Below are 20,794 nucleotides of genomic sequence, written 5' to 3' on the forward strand. Positions count from 1 at the left end.
ACTAATGACCATCTCACAATAAGTATACTTATCAATTTAAAGCCTGGCCTTTAATCCGACAAACAATAAAACATGCTATGCGAGGAATTTAACAGATCAAAAATAATGTACATGAAAACATAGTGTAGATATGCTCTAAAATGGAAAATAGCTACATATAAATATTGTGTATACAGATGATTAACATTAATGTTTTAATAAAAATGATTTGGCTGATGAAGAAAATATAACTGTACAGACTGTTGATCTAAATAAAATCTTCCATTTTCTTTCTTCTTCTCAATTCCTCTAATACAAACACTTGTGTATGACTGCAGTTTATAGGAGCAGAAAAACAAGACTAAATTCTAAAACCACCTGAACTTGAGTGACCAGCTCTTGGGCTTCTTATTGCAGGTTTTAGTAAAATAAGTCCAAAAATGGGGCTCAATTTTCTGTTACTGCTTTTTTTTTTCTTCTTCACATGTAAAACCAAGAACTACTCTGTCTAGGATCTTTCCCAGAATACCCTGATTAGCTAAGTTTTTATACACTCTCACTCAGTCCTATGAATATTTTTTTCTGCAGAATTCATGTTCACTTAATTATCTCTTGAAATATGATGAAACTTAGTCAGTACAGATATCTAATCAAATCATGCCAGTAAAATGTATTGCATAAAACATACAAAGCATTATATAATAGTCTACTGCCATAACAGGGGTACAAACTGCAGCTCAAACATATGATGAACGCTCTCTACACATAAAGATGTTCAAGTACATCGACTGTAAAAGTCTTCATGTAACTCATAAGATATAATTCTTCTTGTTTTTTTTTGTAACCAACAAGGCTCATTGTCATTCTGACCTAACAGAGTTACTTCCCCTCGTTTCACTTGCTCAGTACTGATGGAGGGAAACAAAGATAAGTCATTCTGATAGATCAATTTAGACAAACAGGTGCACGACTTTAATGTTCATGAACTAAAAAAACAAACCCCAAATATTAGCTGTAACTTCGGTAATCTTGCTTTGTTCCTTATCAGTGATTCTATTGCCTTTCAAATAATCAAACTGTTTTTTCCCTGACATTGTGATGATATTCAGTGTTTTGTGATGACCATCCATAATAGGGTTGGTAAAACATTGATACATTTTGATTTCAATCTACCAAGTATTCAAAAATGTTTTTTTCTATGAAGCCCAAGATAGAATAAAAATAGTTTTGTCTTAAAACACTTAACATCTTTTTCTAATTTAAAAACTTTACATGATATTGATAGGACTTGTATACATATATATGAACAGTACAACAAATGATGTACATGAAACTGTACATATCTCACAATACAGGAAAGTCTATAGACAAGTAACACTTATATTACTCATCAAAGAATGAGTCAAAACATTTGTTAAACTTTTAATGTGGGACATTTCAAATAACCAGTACATATAGATCTAGTGGGACAATTACCATTAACTATATCAATAAACAATACTCGTAATCTTAATATGCATATAATTACTTTACATTTTACCACCAGAATCTGGAGCAATATCTTCATAGAAAGTTTGCGTGCATTTTGTTATCAGCCGACGTGTTACACATTTTAACCAGAATGAATTCAGTCAGACAACATTCACTCATTTTAACTGAAGGTGCTTAGGGGAGGTAACTCTTGATTATTCTGCATACTGTCAAGTTAATCCATATATAGCTTTTAAACTAAAAACATTCAGTGATCATGAGTTCCATCAATTGGTCCAAATTGTACAAGATTTCTAACTACAGCTGATGTGCAGCATTCATTGCATATAAATCATCCAAGACACACTAACATTCCATACATGGCGGTGCATATTGATTACATCAACAAACATTTCCTAACTCTGTGTCTAAACTTCTATTCTGAGTATGAAACACATTTGTTATCCACTAACTTGATAGATCAAAAGGTCTACATATCTCACATTTCATGACAAACCTATATGAATTAGTTTTTTTTTTAAATTAGTAATTTTTTAACGATGCAAAATAAATTTCAAAATATTTTGACCTATGACCGATATATTCAGGTATAAATAAGCATAATTAACACTTCTATTTATAGCAATATCAAAAATTGAAATGTATCTGTATCAAGCTGCTTTAAAAGTAAAATATGAAGTAGTATCTATTATACACAACACATCTTAATGGACCAAAGACCCAGCATAAGCTCCATTAATATGTAGTGTGACAGAAAAAGTAAGTGCAAAAACAGGTCACAATGACCTACTTTTGATGTATTACATTCTTTCTCACACAGGTCAATTGACCCATATTAAAAGTTTTAATAGTGTTTGAGATGGAGACATGATAATAAGAGCAGAATGGATACACAGCATAGAACTATAGAGTTCTCACCGGGTAAAAAATCCCCCTCACAATTAGGTGTAAAAAGACGGCCATGTTTGTAGAATTTTATTATTTTGCTCAAGATCTGCTCTTTTAGCTACCAGTTGAGATATTTGTCAAACATCATATCTATATACACTGTAATTTTTATATATACATTTGTGATTTACTCTTGTGGGTAGGACATGTTTGTGATGTTTATTAGAAGTTTATCAGAGTACTTTATTGTCAAATATTTTTGCAGTCCTAACATTTTATAATTTTCATTTGAAATTAGAAAATCAAATTTCTTTGAAAATTTAGAGATTTTTAAGTGCATGTTAATTAAGAGTAAATATAACCTTATATATACTACATCATGTCAATGTCCCACACTATGGTGACATTATAGTGAGATACAACAACCCCCATCCTCCAAAGAAAAGTAACAATCTAATGTTCATAAGATCAGCTAACTTAAAAATACTACCAAAATGGAAGTGTATAAAGTTTTCCAATGTTTCTGGCTATACATCTATTCGTTACACATTACAGATGAAAAACTTCTACTCATCAGAGACTGTCAAACTATACATCATTTATCCCACATATATATCCGTGAAAAATCCCTGTGAACCATCACACAACCCTTCAACCCGACCAGAAGCTACAGCACTGTCTACTTATCGAATAGCGAGTATTCTACCTTTTAATAGACCTTGGTTTGAAACCTTATCATCATCAGAGAAGATGTAAATATACTCAGTGACATCTCACTTACACTTATAATTCCTTTAAAAAAATCTGTAAGCTACAGGTAATGTATGTACAATGGATATATTTATAATTGTCTAAACAAAATAAAAAAAAAAGCATCATGGTAACTATTTGTCAACCATGTACATCAATAAAACTAATTCTTCTCTGACAAACCAGCCAATGGAAAGCCATGTAACTTCATTCTCTCCATTCCCGCCACATCCAACAACTGTTGATTTGTAAGAAATACTGTGATTGGCCAGTCACACATCATTCTTCTCCATTAGGATCCCTCATCCTGAGAATTTAAACGTGGCATTTTGGTAGAAGGAGAATTTGTAGATTCTGATGAATCTAGACTGGCTTTACTGGAATCTCTTTTCTTGCTGACATTCTGAAATGAAAAAAAGACATACCAATAATACAATACAGTTGTCAGTATTCCTTATGATGTGTGCTCATGTAAACAGAATTTAGAGATCCTTTATCAAATTTTTAGATGAAACCTTACAAGCCAAAGTGTGAATTTATCTTTAAAGACTAAAACTAATTCTTTTAAAGGTAGGTTTCGCCAAACCAAGTAAATATTTATTTTGTAAAATCCAATAAACGGAAGAAAAGGTGAAAAAACATATTAAAAATACCTCATTATTTAATTTCTTAATGCGTATGAGATTGAACAAATGTGTCTTGAATACAAAATTGAAGGAAATCCTTGATTTATTACGATCGTCAGGCTGACAGGGTTGTATGCAAATGAAGCTGGATTGTGTTGTCGAAGTTTCGCGCATGCCCATTTTTATGCACTAATAGTAAACAAAATGGCTGAACGAAAGTGTGTGAGAAAAAACTATGTATCAGAATCGGCATCAAGGAGTAGGAATTTAGAATGGAATCGGTAGCATCCTATGATATCTCTTGGGAATGAAACTCAGAGATGTCATGTAGCAATAGAAGAAACAGAAGCCACTTCAGACTCGCCCAGATTCTGTTGGGTCGTGTTGCACGTTGTGAGTTAAACACATATGCCAGCGCACATACAGCGGCAGACTAACTACATATATGTTTGGTGTACTAAGCTAGCGAGTTTATGTCAGTAACTTGAAGTATTATAGGTTATATGACATGTAGGGTATGAACAATCCATCGTACTTTGATTTGTTGTTGTTGTGTTTTAACTAAACATGCTGTGGCAAGACTGTCACTTCTATCTGACATTTTGTTGCACCCTTCCGTTTGTTGATGCGACCTTGTTTTGGAAAAAAAAATGTCATGTTCTAAGTAAAGCTTGACTTCGCTCTATTTTTAGAGGAGTATTTTCCTGGTCAAGCTAGGCAACTGACCACCCATATTATTCGCTGTATGCATAGAAAATGATCTGAAGATTATATCTATGAACAGGATAAATTTCAATTTCGTAAACTTTATTTCATTGGGCGAAACCTACCTTTAATGTAATATTACCGTATTTTTGCGCGTATAGTGCGCACTTTTTTTGATAAATTATCAAGTGAAAAGTTGGGGTGCGCATTATACGCAAGTACAGGCCCCCGAGTCATGATCATCGACCGGCAGGTCCAAGCTAAAGTGTGCAGTAGCCTAACATTTTGTACATGTTGAGAGTTATGATTAAATACTTGGATCTTTAAGTCAATATTCAATGCATATATTCAATATAAAATGAAAAGCTCACTTGAAATTTATATCTTTAATTTCTTGAAACTCCGTTTGGGAGCACGTGTTCATGACCGGACACATGTTACGATCGTGAATCTTCAGTAAGGTATATCTCCAAATCTAAATGGCTTAATAAATGTAGTCTGGAGCTTGAAACGATGTATAAGTATGTAATTGATTCGTCACGTTAAACTCATTACCTTATAAATATATTTCGCCAGCATGTGAAAACTTTTGAACTTGCAAATGTTTACGGAAGTGAGTGTTATGGCTTCATGCAGAGTCAGCAAATTAAATACGAAATTAAAACCTTCTTACATTAAAACTGACCAATCGGTACTATAAATGATGGTATGTCTGTCAAATACACTCTTATTACCATCTTTTGAAATGGTTCTATAAAATCTCATCTTGATTTCAATACTGATCGAAATAATTGAGAATACGGAAGTGTGCAGTCAGTACTCAAATATGGCGGCCAGCTGTGGTTGATTAGCCTAGCTCGGTTGGCTTTCCAGCTAATATCTTGGACATAATTAAATCTAAATGCCCATCAGATATACAATAGACTTGATTGATACCACTTGGAATTACACAAGGTATGATTAATTATTTTATTGTAAAAACATCGTGGTTGAGACCTCATTATAGAGTCGCCGGCAATTCACAAGCTAACTAGGCCTGTCGCTATTGCTGTGTAAACAAAGTGTCCATCATCGTGTCAAACTCCTCTCGACAGTTAATTTTAATGAACAGAAGGTTGTTTTAGGCACTGATAAACAATAGGAAGAGTTTTATTTTGTTCTTGAAGTTCTTGAAGAGTGTTTGGAGCCTATGCAAAACGTTTTGAATGAAGATGCAAAAATAAGATTTTTTTGTAAAAAAAATTTTTTTTCAAAATAAAACTCAAAAACGTACCTGCGCACTATACGCGGGTGCGCACTATACGCGCAAAAATACGGTATACATTAATATAGGGATCAACCAACTAAATAAAAAAAAGACCTTCGAAATGGCCCCTGTGTATACAAGATTGAGCCCAGGATAGAATTTTAACCCGGCCACTGATTGGCTGGCTAATTATGAATTTCAAAAGTAAAAATGTTTTCTGACAGGTAATTATTCCTAGATAACCATGATATCAATTTGGAAATTCATATTGAGATTTAGGTTCAAAATATCAATTTTGATAATGAATAGGTAAAAACATTAGAATTTCAGGATTTTTTAGTGCAAAATGCGCCTGATTTCAATAAAGCTACCCTGGTTGGAGTTTGAGCAGAAGGACCCAAACTTTTTTTTCTATCTAGTGTTATATGAGAACCTAGACTTTAATTATAGAACACAATAGCTAACTAATATTCCTTTGTTTTAATAATACAGTACAAAACTTTAACCAAGTTTAACACTGTGGTCTATGTAAAATTCTTTAGTTGGTTGCTCTCTATATAAATCCCTCCATTTAAACATTTCACAGGTAAATTAAATAAGTCTCTGGGATTCATGATCTTTGAGAAGTTGTTTAAAGGTAAAAGTTGATGGCCGTACATGTACAGATGGACGACAGGCACTGCATTATGCCCTTCAGGCAGGTAATATAAGCCCAAAATGTTCTGAAGTTGAGTCAAAATACCCCAATCTTTCGCCTGTTCTCACCTACCTTTTTATCCCACTGTTGGTGGAGATACCGTAACAGTATATTGGTCTTTTCTGTTGTTATCACTGAAAATAGACCAGTATTTTCTGTAAATATTTATCAAATCTCAAACAATGGGAATAATTCATATACCACATGATAACGTTTGTGTGGGACTAGTATCTCCAGTGGTGATGGAAAGTAACTTTTTGTAATTTCTCGCTGAAATGACGTTAGCACACGATATCATCATTTGATGTCATTCCATCAATCGCAACAATACGTAGTCCCACAAAAACGTTATCATGTATCACATGGTACTTGAATTAGTCCCATTCAAAATGTTACCATACCAACAGAATGTGAAAGCAAACAATGAAAACTTGTTAACATGAAGTCAACAATACCCTTATAGATTGACCCCAATTTGATTAAAATACATGTGTTCACTATATACATTATGTATAGTGAAAGATCTGTATCTGTATCAGATTGATATGACCCCATATCAAAATCAGAATAGAAAGGAATGAGACAGGAAAGGACGAGGCAGGATGTACATGGTTATGGTGAGCCATAACTATAGAAGTGTAAATCAATGCAGCTTGATGTTCGAATGACACTTTAGTTTAGGTGACAGAGCGGACAAGAAAGTGACAAAATGTAGACCTATGATCTTATAATTATATAACCCTGATGAGAAAGAAGAAGTTATAAGTAGTAGTAGGATTATCGTTTACAGTTACAGATGTATGGTTGTAGGTTTACTCACCTTGTTCTGATGGGAAATCTTTGGTGGATATATATACACCAGGTTTTCTCACCTAGATAATATCAAAATTTAAGTGTAAATTCACTTAAACCTTTAGAATTAAATATTAAATAAATTTATAACCCCCCCCCCCCCCTTATATATTTATATTCAAGAGCAGAGTACAAAAAATTTGAACTATGTAAGACTTAACTTATAATTCTTTGATATTCTTATGATTTAACTTGTACAATTCAAATATATAATACTCCTGAATTCGCCGTAATTAGCACCCAGGCCGCTTAATATATTGTAACAAAGGGGGGCGCTTATGATGAACCAAAATGAAAGTTGTGGGCGAAAAATGTCAGCCATATTTTAGATCTTCCTCTTCTCATGGTATAATCTGTTACAGTAAACATACATATGCATTTTATCGTTTAAGACACATTATTATTTCGTGATTCACATGTAAAAGATTCGCAAGTTCATGTAATATGGGATACAATGCTGATGTTAGAGGCATCATATGTTGTAAAACATTGTTAAATCTATGGAATTGGGGTTTTCAAACAACTTCAACTTTCCTCATGAAAAGGGGAGGGGCACTTATTTATTTAATTACTTAATACGACAAATACAATATATCAAAATTTGGAATGAATCTGCAGCATGAATCTGATCACATATCTAATTATTATGTAAATTAATAAAATCCCATTTGGAATGTACATGTGGTGTGATGAATCTAGTTTCACTGACACAAAAAATTATGTACTTACCCCCACTTTGCAACTTGAATCTGTGTGGAATTTGGTAAAATTACTTTCATTGTGTGATGGTAAGCCTTTGAGAAAATCCGCCTGAAACATAATATATATTTTTTCATTCTCATTTAATAAAATATTCAATAAACATCTGAAAACCATATCTAAGCATACAGAACAACTTATCTAAGGTTCATGTCCCTTTAAATGTATATGTGTCATTTAATTATGTGCATGTATACCTAATTAACTTTATGTTATATATTTTAGCCATATCTTTAAATCTTTCAATTCCTTGATGATGTTACAGTACACATGTATAACAGTCCTGGATCAGGTTGATTGCCAGCAGTCGATCATACTCAATTGGTAGAGCATCCTGTCAAAGTTTGGAGGATCCTGGGTATATTGCCATGCATTTTCCCACTTCTACGTTTAACATATGTAGCAGAATCAAGTGGAAAAATGAAAAGTGGTCAGAGGTTGACGTCCAATTCATCTTCATTCTTCATATATACACACTTTAACTTTTCCTGTATGTGTATCCTAGCTTTGTTAATCAATACTAGTGGGGTCATGCACATGCACCTACTATTTGCTTTATACAATTTTGGTTTGTTTTGCTTAAATAAACAGCTAACATCAGGTGTCAGTACCGCTGGTAACAGCCCCATATGGGATTTTAACCCAGAGGTGGAGGGCTTGAGTTAATATATCGGGATATATCTAATTATCATACATTCCGCCACTGTAAAAGTAAAAGTGGCCAAAATTAAGTAAACATGCTTTATACGAGGTTTGGTGTATCATGATCACAATACCAAATTTAGAAGAAGTAAAAGGTTCACAACAACGCCACAGGTCTCAAACCTATAGGACCTTTCTAAAATCTAGACAGATCTAGATTCTGTTAATATTTTTTAACCAAATGTGCTACACATACTGCAGGCAACTACAGACACTTTAAGACTGCAACCTAATCCTGTTAGTACAGTTAACGTGACGCTACCCAAATTGGTACGCTACCCAAATTGGTACACTTTGATATATATGAGGCAGAATTTTCAGTTTACACTCTAAACTGACAATAACTGTCCTGAACAAAAATTAAGGTGATTAACAGTAACTGTGACAATTTTTATATGTCATTTTCTTTCCTGTTGCTTATTATCTCTAGTTAAAAATGAAAATAATGCAATTGTTAAAAAAATCTGGGGAACGACGTCGTGCGACAACCCTAAATACACCATATATTTTGAAACACAGAAAACAAGTGCTGAATGGAACTTTTTTGACACATACATGACTTTAATCAATTAAAAATTGTTTGAACTTTCCTTATATGAATTCAAACATTTTTATCATGTCTAGATATTTATTAATCAAATCAAATTTAGGAGGTGTACCATTTTGGGTACTGAAACATGCTAAATCATGTTGAAAAAAGCAAATCAGTGAAAAAACCAAACATACATGTACCTTGTTGGTATCTGCACTGTACAGACAGTGTACATAGTGGAATTGAAGCTTATTTTGTTACAGTTTACGCAAAAATGATTCATTGCGAGAGTCTGGTGGGGAAAAAATGAGAAGTCTGGTGGGGAAAAAATGAGAATGCCAGATGGATATCAACTGGAAAGTGTTTTGTGGTTTTACATTTATGAATTGGTTATCGCGTATAAAACTTAAAAACATTATTTTCTTATTTCATAAAGAATGTAATTATCTGTGTGTTATCATTCATAAATAGAAGATAATCGTCTAACATGTCAAGAATTATTTTAGACTCAACTGTCACTTACCATCTTTTCTGTCCGCCATTAAAATATGCACATAAAATTAAAAACTGTTTTCGGGCAGAAATGTCCGGAAAACTGTTAGGAAAAAATATAAAAACTACTTAGATATTCAGACAAATCATTGGCGTTATTTTTTTTCATGGGGTTTTATTTTAACTTAACATTACATTTTAACTTTGTTTTCTTCAATATAAATTTTATTTTGCATTGAAAATGATATTCCGGAATTATCCTCACGGTCTGAAAATATTATTGTGAACGTTTATGTCCCCAAAAATCCAACATGTCGGACGAAGATTGCATGTATGATGATGACGAAGAATATGATTTGGTAAGCCTGTTGTCATACTGGAAATTTTAAATAATTGTGCATGTTCTGTTGAATTTATTATCCAGATTCGTTTGACCATGCTGACATTTTGAAAAACTAATTATGTATTGCGTTGTCGCTTGCGGTAGGAAGTGAGGTTAGACAGTAGTGGCCGGTCTAGAATATTGTTGAGCAACAAAATCAAATGAAATGTGAAGAAAATGTTTGATAATTGTTTATGGATCCTTTCCAGCAGTAAGGTTCTTCAACTTTTGTACGAAATAGATAAATGATTTTAAAAAACAGTTTTTATTCATCCTACTTAGTCTTTGGGGGAAATCGTGTAAAATTAAGATATTAAAGGGACAATTCAATCTTATAGAACATTAAGATTTGTACATATATCGGGGGAAAACCAGTTCTAATGGAAATTGGATCAGTCGGTTTTACTGTGATATGCCTGAAAAGCCCATGGTGGTGACATGTGTGTAGATGTTCACAACTTGCTCGCTGTCCGCCATTACACATTGTGGTAGAACTTCTTGTATGCCGAACCTTGTCCTTTGCTCGTAGAGTAATGCAACTTTTGTCTAGAACTGCTCAAATCGCTCTGACAGTAGTGGTTTACATTATAAGGTGAATTGTCTTGCCTAAAAATTATTTTATTACCTCCTCAGTGGTTATGTAGTTCATTTGTTTAACATGCGTGACTTTGGCTCGGATATGGGTACAGAGTACATACTGTACCTGCTTAATCGTATTGATCAACGATTTGTAATTACAACGGTATCAATTAAAATACTTAACAATGACGTGGAATTTGTCAATATATTGAGTTAAATGTTTCATATGAAATGTAGTAAACAATACAGTTATGCCATATTTTGCTTCTTGGTTATGTAAAAGAATTAGCCTGAGCGAATCGTCCCTTTAAGATATAACGTTAGGCTACTGAATAGTTAATCAGAGTTGGTTGTTAATTTTGAAAGCTTCATTAACATAGTGGAGAGGAGAGGGTGCAAATTGAACTTAACATGGATTGATATATAGCACTAAAACAGTACTTTGCATATATATTAAATATAATTCTAGATCTGCAAAGGGCTATAACTCTGTGTAAAAAAAACACCAAACAATGATACTGTGTTAAAAAAAAGACCAATTATATTTTAGCACAAACTGCTAATCCGATATGGGGAAGCCTTATATTTCGTAAATGTTGCAACAAAAAAGTTTAAGGAGAAAATATATTGGCCAGACTGGGATTCAAACTCAGGTCCACCGAACACTAGCCGGATGCTCTACAATCTTAATTGGACCTCCTCGGATGTAAAACATTACCTCGGATGTAATATATGGAAGAATATGTAAGAAAATCAAACATTTTGATTTCTTAGTTTGAAAACATAATTACACCCTGGTTGTACATAAGACAATGAATAGTTATGAATTGAAAATGAATAGAATAGAAATGTTGAACTTCTATAGTTGTATTTTAAGAAATTTAATGTAACAATTTCTTCTTCGAGATGGACAACACACAGCATTGATGAACTGACACTTTTCGAGGGGGGTTGTGACCTCGGTGGCAACTAGTTGTTATTAAAATACTGTTAGTCCCTTAGTTTCGAAATGGATGCCCTTGTGTGACTTTGTGTTACATCCGAGGTCAGTGGATGACAGCTACATCTGAGAAGTTCTGATTGCTACGGTCTACCGACTGAACTACCTGCTGGTCACCATTGATTGACCCAGTCCAATTCTGCTACAATGTTCTCAAAGTTAAATAATGTTATGTCAATTAAGTGTTGTAGTTTCAAAATATACATGTAAATATGCAAAACTCATGATCAATAAAAAGTGCTATTTTCATTTCTTTTTAAGGAATACTCGGAGGAAAGTAACTCTGAACCTGATGTTGACTTAGAGAACCAGTATTACAATTCTAAGGCACTAAAGGAAGATGACCCTAGAGCTGCATTGGAGAGCTTCCAAAAGGTTTGAAAGAAAGAGAAAAAGGATAGCTGATTTCTGTTTAAATACCAGACATTTCAGCTTAATATGTGCATACACGGCATATACTAGTCCGACTATTTAATCACTAGTCCAAATAAAATATACAGCCATCAGTCTGGATGTGTTTATACAGCCATCAGTCTGGATGTGTTTGTAAGTCACAAATTCTCACAAAATGATGCATCCAGTCGGAAACAATCAGAATGCACTAAAAATGTGTTGAAAATACGAAATGTATAGTGTACTATGTTCATTACAATTGCCGCTAGTCCGGCCGTCAAATTACTAGTCGTGGGCATCGTACTAGTGCTTAAAGTCGCAGACTGTAATTGAATCAGTAATTTTATGATTTCTGAATATAATTCTTCAACTGTTTCCTGGGATATTTTAATAAAAACTAGCAAAATGCTGAAAAAAATGTTTGTTGTCTGACTGTGTTATATTTCTTATTAAAACAAATTCAAATTTGTTTTTTCAGGTGTTGGAGTTGGAAGGCAAAGATAAAGGAGAATGGGGTTTTAAGGCTCTTAAACAGATGATCAAAATCAACTTCAAACTGGTAAAATGGATATTATTATTCATGTCATACTTGCATGCAACGTTTAACCCCTAGTGAATTCTAACGGCAATATTCTTTGATTAGATCTCTTTAGCATGATCCAAGTTGAAACTAGTGTTCAGGTTCTATCTCTACTAAAGACAGTGATGTAAATATTATCAATAATTAAATGTTAATCATTTGTTTGTTTGAGTAAATGTCAGTATCCTGTCATATTTGTCATACAGATTCTTCACATTTTACAATCATGTTCTTTCTTACAAGGGGAGATAAATATTGAATATGAGATAGCTGTGTTCTATAATTTCTCCTTGGTTTCTTTTACTAAAATTTCAAAATGTCATTTTACAATTGCATGATGAGTAAAATTTAATATTTTTAATATTTTTTTTTTATTTTCATTAAGCAAGATATGAAATAGGCCTCAATAACTATAAAGGCAATTTTGCTACAGTTTATGGTATTTAGTCTCGTTGAGATTGCTATCAGTTCAATGTTGTCTCATGTTTAGTCAATGGAGAGAATGTATTATTTCTTTTGTTTTTTCAGAGTAATTATGAACAGATGATGGTGAGGTATAAGACACTTTTGACTTATATTAAGTCAGCAGTGACGAGGAATTATTCAGAAAAATCTATCAATTCCATCCTCGACTACATCTCCACATCCAAACAGGTGAGACTTTTACACTCATAACCAGGAATTTATCTATACTTCTACATCCAAATTTCTCACGCCAAAATACACAATATCCAGTCTGTTACTATCAAAATGTTTTCTGATCTTTTATGATAATTTTATTTCACATTTCTGATAGTTGTGGAAAAAGTTATTCCATAGAAATTCTGCAGGGGAAAAATATATATAAAAGTATTACTGCAAAATAAGATTTCTTTTCATAGAAGCATTTTTGGTTACTATTCTCTCAACATCATATAGAACTTGTATTTATCGTTACAAATCAATGTCCCTAAGGACTCAAAGCAACTTAATTTTAACATTATTTACAATTTGAATATAATGAGGAATGCTTATGGAAAGTAACCCTGCAATGTAGATGTTAGTTCTGACACATAAAAGGCATTTTTGGCATGTTTGCTTTTAAGTACAGAGAGTGGTCATAATAAAGTGGAGGATAGAAAAGTTGTAAAAATTTAATTCTTATTGTAGATGGAGCTTCTACAAGATTTCTATGAAACAACACTAGATGCCTTGAAGGAAGCTAAGAATGAAAGATTGTGGTTCAAAACCAATACCAAACTAGGCAAGCTTTACTTCGACAGAGGCGACTATTCCAAACTCCAAAGAATTCTGAAACAGTTACACATATCATGTCAGGTAAAATAATTACTCTGTTCTAGTTAACAGGTAAATTTTGGTTCCTTTGTAGATTGGAATAAAACCTATGAAATTTCATAATGATCTCTTCCACACTTAACATTTAGGAGAGAATTAGTGATTAATTCATGCTAATAAAAGTATAGGTTTTCGTTTTCTAAAAGTTGTTGACATCCCACTGAAATACATGTTCATCTATAACTTCCCATGCTGATCTATGAATTATATTTACTGACAGTACATTACAAGTTTAGGATATTAGTATCATTTGTATTGAGGTTTAATTGGTGTTGAAATATACTATCTCAGTTTTGTTCTTTTGTCATTTTTCTGTAATTTGCATATGATAGTCTTTTGACAGTTGAAATAGATGAAAATCTTTTCGTTTGAGTTTGGGGTTGAGATTATGATTTGTTTTACAGACAGATGAAGGAGAAGATGACTTGAAGAAAGGAACACAGTTGTTAGAGATCTATGCCTTAGAAATCCAAATGTACACAGCACAGAAGAACAACAAAAAATTAAAGGTAAATATACTTGCTTAAAAAGAAAATGTTTATCATGTATCAAAATGTTAAATGAAAGATAAATATTTTACATGTACAGGGACAGTTTCATCAATATTCCTTAACTTTATTAAGGAATTTATTAAAATTCTCCGTAGGAAAGTATAATTGTATATAACAGAGGTTAAGAAAAGCTCCTCAACTTAAGATCTTCTCCTTAAATTCTGAAACTCCTTAAAGTTAAAAAATGTTGATGAACCTAGGCCAAGAAATGATTCAATTGATTCACAACTGCTCTCAACATACATTTTATATGTTTGATGATAAAATACATTGTTGCTTTTAATTTTGTTTTAAAATCATATTCAATGCTTTACAATGCCTTGTCTACTGTATATATACAGACTTTGTATGATCAGTCTCTCAGTATTATTTGTGTACAGGCTCTGTATGAACAGTCTCTCCACATAAAGTCAGCCATTCCACATCCGCTCATCATGGGCGTCATTAGAGGTGAGTAGATCACTCGTAAGCGTGATTTCGAAGCCACAACTCGGATGATACGGTATGCAAAATAAAACATGCCTAGGCCTATTTATTTAATGTGTTCCATTATTCATTGTCGATATTTAGCATTCTTTTATTACTAAGAAATGGCCTGTTCTTAAGCTATTTCAAATTAGGCATATAAGTTTACGTTCTTTCTCTTTAGATTAGAGTCAGTCGGATTATCGCCTGATGCAACCCAGGTATTCTCGATGTGTTTATAAATAAAATACGGTCCCATTTCTCGGTAGAAATGTTACTGAAAGTTAATATGTGTACCTGCATTGTGATTTTAATAGTTTTGAAGTTGTATATTGTGAGAAAACGCCCCCAAATCGTTCTTTCATGTTCCGAGATTAATCCGTCAAAACTGGTTACACGGCAACATTACATACGACTTGCCAGCGAGAATGTGTTGTAAAAAATATTACACGATACATTGTCTGAAAATAATTGTTCACAGATAGGTTTGACTGTATCAGATCAACTGTGTATGTAGAGTAACTGAGAAATGTTGATTTTTACTTCATCTGCTTGATGTAAGGGGAAATCAAAAGTAACACACTTTTCTCACTGAAACTACTAGAATGGCAATTTAGTACGTAAACCAATTTTCTTTTGCGGCTGCTAGCTTTCAATATTTCTGTTTTAAAAACAACAAGTTTGGCAAATTTGAAAATTAAATGCAAATACATATCAATATATCATCAATGTTCATATGTATTTCCCTTAGATAAACATTCACAAAAGAAGGTCACTTTACAGTATCTTCTCACAAGAGCAGATAACTCTGGATACAAAAGAGGAGATAACTCTGAATAACCAAACGACTTCATTTCTTGACAGTGTTGACAGATAAAAGTACCGGTATGGTGTATCAAGAATCGACCTATTTAATTATAGAAGCTCCAGAATGAATAAAATGATGATTCACACCTTTTAGTTCTTTTACAACTAAAATAACATTGAATTTTAAAATCACTTTTTCAGAATGTGGTGGTAAAATGCATTTACGAGAGGGAGAATACGAGAAAGCACACACAGATTTCTTCGAAGCATTTAAGAATTACGATGAATCTGGTAGCCCTAGGTAAAATTCTGTTGTACATTTCAGTCATTAATATAATATTTATATATGGTTATAATCCTGATGAAAATCAACAGAGATTAAATTCTGTTCTATGTACGTTGTATTGACAGTATTGTTTGTTTGAAATGCATGTTAATTGTGTGATTAGTATTACCATACATTTTAATGATGTTATCCAATTTTCAAAGAAGAAATAAGATCTTATAGTTATGGTAGAGTCAAAGATAAGGTGTTTGCTGCAGTTTGTCAATAATTTGATAGATTTGATATTAATAGATATATGGTTAAACAAATAAATCTATTTATTTCCATGTTTACATTTTCCTCAGGCGTACCACTTGTCTAAAGTACCTGGTCTTGGCCAACATGTTGATGAAATCTGGAATTAACCCATTTGACTCCCAGGAAACCAAGCCTTATAAAAACGACCCTGAAATCTTAGCAATGACCAACTTAGTCAGGTATATATGTGCTGGATTGTTTTTTTAAATCAATGTTTAAATTATATTAAGTTTTTTCTTGAATTCTGAAAAGTTATTTTATTGCAAACATAATATTTATTTGAATGTGTATTAATTTGCTTGGAAAGTGAATCAAAATATTATGCAAATATTAATTTTAAGTAAAAAAAAAACTCAAAATTTTAGATTGGTTTTCCATAGAGCCTTTCCTCCTTCTAACTTTTAGATGAATATTCATCACTAATTCATCACTAAGCTTGAAAAGTAATCCCATAAAGTAATGCGTTTGTGATATCTGTTATGTGATTTACATTTAAAAATTCCTTTGAAAGTTCCGTCCTGTAGAGTTTGTAAATTTCTATTTTGCACTACAGTAACTTGAGTATATTATTAATCTTGATATTGATTTCTTATTTCAACAGCAATGTAGTTTTAAAAATATGGATGTGGGTAAAAATCACATATGCTGTTACTTTTGCTTTTTCAGTGCTTATCAAAACAATGATATTAATGAATTTGAGAAAATTCTGAAAACAAACCGAAGAAATATAATGGAGGACCGCTTCATCAGAGAACATATAGAGGGTAAGGGTGTCCTTGTTCAACATTAAATTTAAGTTTAAACTGTAAATTAGTTCCTGGAAGCAGATGATGAATTATAAAAGTGAGCACTTTGAATGCAGATTTGGTTTAAATTGGTTATTTGGTACAAATGTACAGTTATTAATACCTGTACTGCACACTTAATTAATATTCGAAGTTATTTTTTAATATTTTCAAAAAATGATTACATAAATGTTAAATAGGTTTCAAATACATGTATCTATTTATTTAGTCTTAAGTATATCATTGATAGTGGTAAGGAATAAATTAATGCCAAGATATAAAATTTTGACGGCATTTATCATATATTACAGATTTACTTCGTAACATCCGAACACAAGTGTTGATAAAACTAATTAAACCCTACACAAGAATACACATACCATTTATTTCAAAGGTGAGTGATGTTTTAAAAATTATGTTGATTATTTTAAACTTACAAAGGAGATGTAGAAATATTTCCTTCAAGCTTCAGTTGTGTTTTGTAGATAGAAGCAGTTTGTATTTGGTCTGAATGCCAATTTCTCCTGGAAATAGCTCATGTTTGAATCAACATTTAGACAGAGTATACATCCCCTTCAAATCCAATTTGCTGTACTTTGTTGATTATATTTGATAGCTTCAAAATTTTCCTTGTACATCAAAATTCCACAATCTGTCCTGTATAAATTCTTTGTGATTTTTGTTTTATGATCTATTGCAGGCCTTTGTCAATACATAACTATTTTCTTTACATTATAGGAACTCAACATAGACCCTTTGGAGGTAGAGAACTTACTGGTTTCCTGTATTCTTGACAAGTAAGTGATTACCGGTACACTTGTCATTTTATCCATAAATTATGAGATAAGTGACACATTGAAATTTCAAAAAAAAGATTTTGATTTAAGAGTTAGATTTATTGTGCCAAATTCTCTTAACTGTAAATCAACTTATTTTTGTGGTAACTTTAATTTTGCATTTTCATGCATAACAACAATTTTATGAATATTAAGTTTTGTGATTGAAGCCTTTTTGCTTCTACTTAACCTTTATTTGAAACATTTCCATGGCAATATATTTCCTATAATGAAATTTAATTGTATGCTATCATAAGCTGCTTTACAGAAACATATTTTCAGTTATCTCAATTATTTTGATGATTAATGAATAAAAAGGTTGATGACGTCACCAAGATCAATGTCATCAAAAGGTGGCAGGGTTTAACAATAAGGCTGAATTGATAAATAGACCGAGGATTCCACCAAATCACAAACCAAATTGCCATGAACAAGTACAGGGTATCTGGTAAACAATGAGACCACCCTAAAATTCCACCCAAATATTACCACGATAGCTAATGATAAACAAACTAATAGTTATTTTATCATACGGAGCATGAACTAAAATTTAGAAGAGAAACAATATTGATTATTGCCCGATTTGTTTCAGTGCCATACACGGGAGGATAGACCAGGTAAATCTGGTATTAGAGCTGGACCGCGAGGCCATGGGTACGGCCAGATATAACGCTCTGGACAAATGGACGGCCCAATTACAAACTGTACATTTAGCAGTGGTCAACAAAACAGCGTGATGACAGCTAAAGACTGACCGTTGAATAACTTATTTATACCATCGAATTAGTGTGATTGATCATCGTACAACTTGTGTGGCCTGTACACTTCGTGGTCAAATGATACTTGTAAGCATGAAGATTTGCTGGATGTCTGAATCATCATGATGCTGGCAGTTTCATCAGCTGCTAGGATTGAGACTGATGAAAGAGAGAGAATCCTTGCAACCCCACAAGTTTTTATAAACAAAGACAATTGATTGCAATATTTGTAATCATAAAGACTTCAGCTGTTACCTATGTGTGACAAATCTGGTCATTTTTGCTATGTACACCAAATTAATTACCTCGTTTGAAAGGTAACATGTGAATGGAACACAGATAGTGCTGGTTTGCCAAGGACTAAGATAAGTTGATTCCACATGGAATGTCAACAGACTCTTTGTCAACTAGTGCAGACTATTCAGTTGTGTTGCAATGGAATCTTGTGTGTCAGGATTTCAATGTTAAAGAAACAGTGCTTTTAAGAGTATATTGATAATTCCTGATAATTTTGCTTGAGGGTTGTGTTTACCTTCACATATTCATTTGTACATATGTAGGGTCAAGAGTACTGTTGTCCAGCTGGTTGAAGTGTATAATTTTGCTCACAAGAGGAAGTGCCTGGGATTGGTCCATGGATGATATTGCTTATCATGATTCAGACCATTGGATTTTTTTTATGAAGACTGTTAATGCCTACATTTGCCATTGTGTTACAGGAATTTGTATTTGCATATGACAGATTTAGCTCCCTTATGGGTAGGTATCCCATTGTGACATCATTGTTTTGTGTGTGAAACTTGCATTGTTTTCTCTGGAAAGTATGACATTACCTGTATCCTATCAAACTGATGACGTCACAATCAATTCCTACCCGTAAGGGAAGGTAAATCTGTAATATGCAAATACGGAGTAACAGACAGGTCTAAAAGATTTATATAACAGATGTAAAGTATCAAGACTGAAAATGTTTTCTCTTCATGTATGGTGATTTGCTTACAGTTCCATTGTACTATGATATCAGCCACTTACAGTGCTTTTAAATATTATACTAAAGTTATGTGGAGAGATATCAAATCATGATTATATACAACAAAGGTTAGGTAAGTTTGTGGAAAGATAATAAAACAAACTAATTTAATAAACTAAAGATTTGGTTGTCATTTATCAGATTATAAGTCCCCTGTTGATGAAATTATAGGGGAATTTAGTGTTTGTCCAGATGTTAACTGAGCAGAAATTGAATGGATTTGAAAGAAACTGGTTTAAGTAATTGAATAGCACTAAGTAGCATAAGATTTGGATCAAAAGGTCAATTACATATTGGTCACTGTAGACTGGCCACCAGACCCTAAGATATTGGTAAGATTTTCTCTGTAGAATTCTAACAATATATAGATTATCTCCCTCTAGTTTGAATCTAGAATCAATCCCGTCCTTTCTAATTCATATTTCAAATTTAGGTTCCTCTTGGGCCCTAGTTGTGCAAATTGCATTTTGGGACTGATCGGTAAACAAGATAGCCGAGTACAGGCTGCCTTCTTGTGTTTTGACAATTGGAGTTTGTTACAGCTATTTCTCAGAGAGTACTGAAAAGATCTGTCTCAAATTTCATATATAGGTTCCCCTAGGTTCCTGATTGTGAATATTGCATTTTGGGACCGATCGGTAAACAAGATGGCTGACAAGCTGCCACCTTGGATTTTCACAATTGAAGTTTGTTACCTCTATTTCTCAGAAAGTGCAGAAGGGATCTCTCTCAAATTTCACATGTAGGTTCCCCTATGGCCCTAGTTGTGCATATTGCATTTTGGGACCGATCGGTCACAAGACAATCTAATTAAAATTAGACTTGTAATTCCGCTCCCACTACGATACTCTACGTTATGCTTCAATATTGCATTGAAGCGTAACGTAGAGTATCGTAGTGGGAGCTGTATTACAAGTCTAATTTTAATAAGATTGGGTAAAAGACAGCTAGACATGATACATTAATATATGCAGTGTAACAACAGTGTGTA

The 20,794-nt window shown here is 32.9% G+C and overlaps 2 protein-coding genes across 3 annotated transcripts; one reads left to right on the forward strand and one right to left on the reverse strand.

Moving 5' to 3' along the window:
- Positions 1 to 2,216: 2,216 nt before the first annotated feature.
- LOC138333437 (DET1- and DDB1-associated protein 1-like) lies at positions 2,217 to 9,779 on the reverse strand. 2 transcript variants are annotated; one of them, XM_069281810.1, is made up of 5 exons: positions 9,751 to 9,779; positions 7,964 to 8,044; positions 7,203 to 7,254; positions 6,455 to 6,516; positions 2,217 to 3,511 (listed from the first exon to the last, which is right to left on the reverse strand). In XM_069281810.1, exons 1-5 carry the CDS (start codon positions 9,751 to 9,753, stop codon positions 3,401 to 3,403), a joined length of 309 nt encoding a protein of 102 aa, XP_069137911.1. In that variant the 5' UTR covers positions 9,754 to 9,779; the 3' UTR covers positions 2,217 to 3,400. The 2 variants fall into 2 exon arrangements, with proteins under 2 accessions (XP_069137911.1, XP_069137910.1); XM_069281809.1 differs by lacking the exon at positions 9,751 to 9,779 and having other exon boundaries at positions 7,964 to 8,053.
- Positions 9,780 to 9,977: 198 nt separating this feature from the next.
- LOC138333438 (COP9 signalosome complex subunit 2) lies at positions 9,978 to 19,926 on the forward strand. Its single transcript, XM_069281812.1, has 13 exons — positions 9,978 to 10,078; positions 11,942 to 12,055; positions 12,552 to 12,632; positions 13,182 to 13,307; positions 13,803 to 13,970; positions 14,393 to 14,497; positions 14,920 to 14,989; positions 16,013 to 16,112; positions 16,442 to 16,573; positions 17,061 to 17,158; positions 17,491 to 17,573; positions 17,918 to 17,976; positions 18,608 to 19,926. Exons 1-13 carry the CDS (start codon positions 10,031 to 10,033, stop codon positions 18,750 to 18,752), a joined length of 1,329 nt encoding a protein of 442 aa, XP_069137913.1. The 5' UTR covers positions 9,978 to 10,030; the 3' UTR covers positions 18,753 to 19,926.
- Positions 19,927 to 20,794: the final 868 nt, after the last annotated feature.

This window comes from Argopecten irradians, chromosome 10, assembly GCF_041381155.1.
Source record: "Argopecten irradians isolate NY chromosome 10, Ai_NY, whole genome shotgun sequence".
Taxonomy (NCBI): domain Eukaryota; kingdom Metazoa; phylum Mollusca; class Bivalvia; order Pectinida; family Pectinidae; genus Argopecten; species Argopecten irradians.